This window comes from Amphiura filiformis, chromosome 2, assembly GCF_039555335.1.
Source record: "Amphiura filiformis chromosome 2, Afil_fr2py, whole genome shotgun sequence".
NCBI lineage: Eukaryota > Metazoa > Echinodermata > Ophiuroidea > Amphilepidida > Amphiuridae > Amphiura > Amphiura filiformis.
The window spans coordinates 14,660,819-14,666,809 of NC_092629.1; the positions used below are offsets into that span (position 1 = coordinate 14,660,819).

At 37.7% G+C, this 5,991-nt stretch overlaps 1 protein-coding gene across 1 annotated transcript; it reads left to right on the forward strand.

The window, feature by feature from the left end:
- Positions 1–841: 841 nt before the first annotated feature.
- LOC140145926 (uncharacterized) lies at positions 842–4,632 on the forward strand. Its single transcript, XM_072167658.1, has 2 exons — positions 842–998; positions 1,905–4,632. Exons 1-2 carry the CDS (start codon positions 945–947, stop codon positions 2,928–2,930), a joined length of 1,080 nt encoding a protein of 359 aa, XP_072023759.1. The 5' UTR covers positions 842–944; the 3' UTR covers positions 2,931–4,632.
- Positions 4,633–5,991: the final 1,359 nt, after the last annotated feature.

Below are 5,991 nucleotides of genomic sequence, written 5' to 3' on the forward strand. Positions count from 1 at the left end.
AGTTAATTGTTTTCTGTCTATTTTGCAGCAATAAGATCTTGGCGCAACCAACACGTTAAATTGTCTTAAGGGGATAGGGCCATGTCAGCCGGGCATGTTAGCTACCTGCATAGCTACTGCAAGCCTCTTCGGTGCTTGCCTAGTTACTATCCATGCCGCCGGTCGGGTAAGCATGCATGGCAAACATTTTGTACTTTTTAGAGCCACCACAACTTCCCAGAACAACCATTATCGGGGTATTCCTAACGACTACTGAGTCATGACAGCCGCTAGAAGCCTTATATACCCGTCCAAAAATAGCGCAGCATTGCACCAAAACAAACCTCCACGTGCTCTGCTGCCCTGTCTGCGCGGCAAATTACCCGTCGGAAGGCATTGACTGCTTCACGATCAGCCACCATGACTGGCAATTTTAAGCGTGTCGTATCGAACACGGCTTTGGATTTGCTGGTTGTCATTACGTCATGTGATAGTATATATTTGCATATGAATGAACGTCTTTGTTTACAATTTATGTTTATTCATTGTTTGGTTGCTATAGTCACGCGGCAATGTTAGTCTTTTTCTCAGGAAGTTTGTTCTCACTGATAAAGTACGTAATAAACAAATTGACTGAGTAAAAGACTAGCGCTGTGTAAGCGGTGACTGAGTGTGTAGTGTAATACTGCAGTGGCAATATGAGCGAGCTCGAAGTGCACTGTATGACAGTCAGCCGAGACTGAACCACCATTACGCCGCGCTGTTCTCGTATATATACTGATCTATTTTTAGCACCACCTACTCTGTGCTGTGATTGGTCAATAGCGTCAGGCACGAACGGACCAACTATGCCATTATAACACGGATCGCGCTGTAACTGATCATAACATTGTGAGATCGAAAAGACTGAAGACGTGTATTTTCTGATGAGAAATATTTTGCAAAACTACTGATATTGTTTCAAAATGACTACATTGTGTGATCTAAACCAGAATCAGCTGCAACTACCTACCAGCGAGGTATGTATTTATTTATTTTCATATGTTTTGCAATATGCAATGCATCGTATTTGTATATATGCACATGGTAGGCTATAGCTATTTATCATGTTTACTATGTGAACTTGACTTGACTTTGAATATGCATTGCATATAATTGCAACACGTGGGCTTGCAATAAACATTAATAGTAAACAAATTGAGCTACCAGCCTACCAATAATACAAAATGGACTCGATGCATATAATCACATTGCATATTTTGCTTTTTCATTATTTTACTATTTGCTAAATTAATGCTTTCAACTTTTGAAAATTTGCCAACAATTTTTAGTCGCGTTGTAAAATTATTGCTACCTGCTAATCTTCATTTCCTTAATTACTTCCTTTATAACGATGACAGTCCGTATACATAGCCTTGTTTCTAATTAATTACTGTATATTATTAATTGATATTGTAATATATGATGCAGCAAATTATGCAAGTGTAACGTTTTTGTACAATTGTAGACATGCTGATGCATCTCAGTCTGCAGTCAGATACATGTATTTTGTTTAATAGTTGCAGACATTCCTTAAAATCTGATGATAAGAATTGTTAATGTCATTATACCCATCAATAAGTTGTTAAGAACTTACTCAAGTGGTTTACGTGATAATGCATTCGATGTTAAGCAAACTTTGTCACCTCAAGTGGCGTTCTCAATTCATGTATTGAATATGTATTTTGATAAGTATGAGTGACACAGTGTGTTAATGCAATCACTTATGCATGCAAATCCAATAGTCTGGGAAAGTTCAATAAAACGGTACCTTGATTATATGGTGACAATGCAGTTCTTCAAACCATGATTGTTACTCATCAATGTGTGTCTTCTTCAAAATTACTTACTCATGTATTTTCTCTTTTTGTGTGTTTTTACAATAGGTCTGGCCTGAAATGGACAATCTTTTTCTAGATCCATACTCCATCATGACAGATCAGAATGGCTGTCTACAAAGCTGTGGTCCTGATTCCCCCACTAGCATCATCAGCAGTGGAGGAAGCGATGGCGGTACCTGCGTATCACCACCACCTGACACCAGTATCTGTCAACTGCCTCCATACGACGACCTACTTGATCTTGATTTCATTCTCAATAACACTAGTCAATTATTAGATGCGTGCCCGATTAAAGTCAAAGAAGAACCAGCAAGTCCAGCGCCTGCTGATTATCCGCATTGTCAGCAGCAGCAACATCAGCAGTTTACACAACCTCAAATGATGCCTACAGATTTGACGGGTCTGGAGATGGACCATATCTTAAGTATGTCGGAATTTGGTTGTGTAGACAGCAAGAACTTTATTGGTCATCCAAACATGCAACAGCAACAGCAAAGACAATATCCTGGACATTGTATGATGACAACTACCCAGTACCTCCCAGGGCAAGTGTCACCACCGGGTTCACCACCCCAAACGGTCCCAGAACTATCTGTGTATCATCTTCATCAACAGCAGCTCCTCATTCCCATGCAACAACCTCTTCAACAACAACTTCATCACCAATTAACTCCTCCCAATACACCACCATCATCACCTCTTCTTGAACTTCTCCGCAACACACCTGCTGATTCAAACGTGCAAATCCCAACCACCACTCCCACTGTAGTCAGAAGAAAAGGACGCCGTACATGGGGGAGGAAGCGCACTACATCGCACACCTGTTCACATCCAGGATGCGGGAAGACATACACCAAGAGTTCACATCTCAAAGCTCATCTGAGGACCCACACTGGTGAGAAACCCTATCACTGCAACTGGAAAGGCTGCGGATGGAAATTTGCAAGATCTGATGAACTCACGCGCCACTACCGCAAACATACCGGTGATAGACCATTCCAATGTCACCTGTGCGAACGCGCTTTCTCAAGGTCAGATCACTTGTCGCTGCACATGAAACGTCATATGTGAACTATGAACTTTTGAACTCTCGCGATCTGCGACATTTTGAACTTTGTACACTTCCAATGGCGGCAGTTTTAAAAACTCATGTTGTTACCTGTGTGTTATTTGCACAAGAACTTTTTGTACTTTTAAGAACTTGTATAATGTGGGTTTTAGTCATGTAAACCCTTTTTGGTAACATTTGTTGTTGTAAACTCTAATCTGCTTTGGTTTATTTGAAGTACAAGTTTAATTTTGTCCGGTTGCCTCAGGTCGGTTGCGCTGGTCGTTGCCAGGCTGAGGTAGCCTTGGCAAATCCAAGCATGCCAAAGACGAATATTACGTGTTGCTTAGCTCTCTTGCGCAACCAAAAACCATCTTTGGTCAATTTTTCCAAAAATTAAAAAAATTTAAACAGAACAGTGCTGTTTTGCGCAATTTCTTCAGAGGAGAGCGGCATTTTAACACAACTCATGAGGACAACTTGTGTTGTCAGTTGAAAGAGAAGTTTTTCCAAGTTTGTGGTGGAAGCGGAATAATCTATTCCGGTTAATGAATGATGAAAAAAGATAAAGACATGATGTGACCTGCTGTCTTAATCGAATTCCTGATACAAATCGAAATATTTTACTTAATTGTTAAGTTGACAAGTTATTATTCGCATTGCTTTGATAATTTTATTTCGAATAAGTCATCCATGATAATGGCTTTCGAGTTAGGTCAGTACAGCAATTGGATTTGGAAAGTTTTTGAACACAATAAAAAAATTCATATTAACCTTGGCCTGGTATTTCATATAAAAACAAAACTAAGTAAGAAAAAACTTAATTGAAGTTCAAAAGCGGCGTCGATAGGTCTCCCATCATGTCTGCCAAAATTTCTCGGCTTGATTAATCATCAAATTTTAAGTGTTTTTACCTGCAATTTTCATCCTTAAAATAATTCACATATCATGTCTTCATATAACTTGGTATTCATCATCTACAAGATGTTTTATGTCTAATTATATAAATTCACTTCAAATAATGATAATATTAGACACATTCATGGACAAAGTAGTTCCCAAACCAATTCCCACCCCTGACACCAATAATTTTGTAATATGGATGTATTTTCAACCATTTTAAGTGTAATACCTAACTTGTGTATCGTTTAACAACTTATAGTTAAAGAAAGTAAATCTGATTTTTGTACGGAAATACTCGACACTATCAATTCTTTTTGGGGAAAAACACCCAAATTCATTCATAATTTTCGAGAGCTCGTTCAGTACTATGTGGTCGGCAGTGGTGTTTTATGAATATTTATGTTACTAATGTATTTAAATTATTGCCATTTTCACAAAAAGATACGCTTGATTATAACAATTTTCGATGAAAGAAATCCTCGCAGTTCCGAGTACACGGACAGTTTTGGTGAAACGTGCATTGGATTTTAACAATTTGATCATAATAATAGTCAAGCGCTATTTTTGATTTATTTGCTGCACTACTTTTTAGTGTCTTAATTATATTCGCGTCTCCCTGGCGGAGTTCGCCTATCTGTATAGAAATCGTTATATCATTACAAGCACATTCAGTTGTTGTACTTTGATATTATATTATTTGAAATTTTTGTACATACACAATCAATAACGTTATGAAATATGAGAGAATATATGATGAGAAGAAGAAAATATAAAAACGGTCAGACGACCAAACAATAAAAATTACAAAATGAAAAAAAAATGCAGTAGTCATGTGTCTTTACTTCAGTCGTTTTACTTACTTAAGTCGTGGGCGCCCTATTCCTTTTTAAGGAAGTTTTTATTTGCATTGTAAATACCTGCCTCCGTCCCAAGGCAAAACACAATATCTGTTACGACAATTCGTGGGTTTAGGACCAGAAGGCCCTATCTGCAATAGCTGCCAGGTGTCATATTGTTATAATGTATACAATATGGAATGCAGAAATTATCAAAATGTATGTGGCAGCTATTGCAGATAGGACCTTTTTGTCATAAACCCTCGAATTACAATTGCAGGTACTCCGCAGGTACTGCATTTTGCCCAAACATTTAAATAATTTAAGTACAATGCCTCCCCTACAAGATAATGTTAAAATTCTTAATGAGGATACTGTATGTAGTTTGCAGACTGATTCTAAAACAACTACCTCCCTGCTATAAAAGGTACAATTCTACAGGGTGTCCCTAGAACTCTATCGTTGCAAACTTACGTTGGGGGGTATTTTGACGCCTCAATTAAACATAACTAAATAGCTGATGTGGTTGAGGAATAAATCGGGCTACAACATACTTTTTAAAATTTTGACAATTGACCACACCGTTCTAGAATTTTACGAAACTCCCTCATTTTCAAATCTTTTGATAGATAGTTGACTCCGTGGAACGGATTAAAAATGAAGCAGTTTCTTAAAATTCTTTCAGGTCTATTTCTAGTATGTGATACATTCCTCCTCGGTTATTTAGTTATGTTTGGTTTATGTCTTAAGGTGGTACTACACCCCTGATACATTTTGCATTTTTCTCAAAAAATAACTACACGCTGGTAACAAAAGTTATGTATATTACAGGGGCAAGAAATCCAATTACTTTGCTGAAATTTCAGTGATTCAAGACAAGTGGTTCATTATAATGTGTTAAGAAATGTGGTACATTCTAGCGGTACCTCTTTTCTTATCATATATAATGTACCGCTTGTCTAGAGTCACTGAAATTTCAGTTTAGTAACCGGATACATTGACCCTATAATATACATAACTTTTTTGTTACCAGTGTTGTTATTATTTTTTGAGAAAAATGCAAAAATAGTCAAAAATTGATCAAGGGGTGTAGTACCACCTTAAAGTACCCAAAAATTTAGTTTTCTATGATACAGGTCTTCCAGGGACACACTGGGTAGATAGGTCCATATAAGGCCTCCAAAAACCATGAACACAAAATGTCATCCGAGAACCAATCAGTTTTTTTTCTCGGATGGTGCGGTTCTTGGGTGTTATTGGTTTTCGGAAGCAGTATTAAACATCCTTAAGGGCTCGGATAGCGACGTTTGCAGAGTATTTTTGTGGCACCTGAGAGCACCAAATT

Coding starts and splice junctions, on each gene's coding strand:
- LOC140145926 (XM_072167658.1), top strand. CDS start 945: ATGACTACATTGTGTGATCTAAACCAGAATCAGCTGCAACTACCTACC. Junction 999..1,904: donor TGCAACTACCTACCAGCGAG/GTATGTATTTAT, acceptor TTTTTACAATAG/GTCTGGCCTGAAATGGACAA.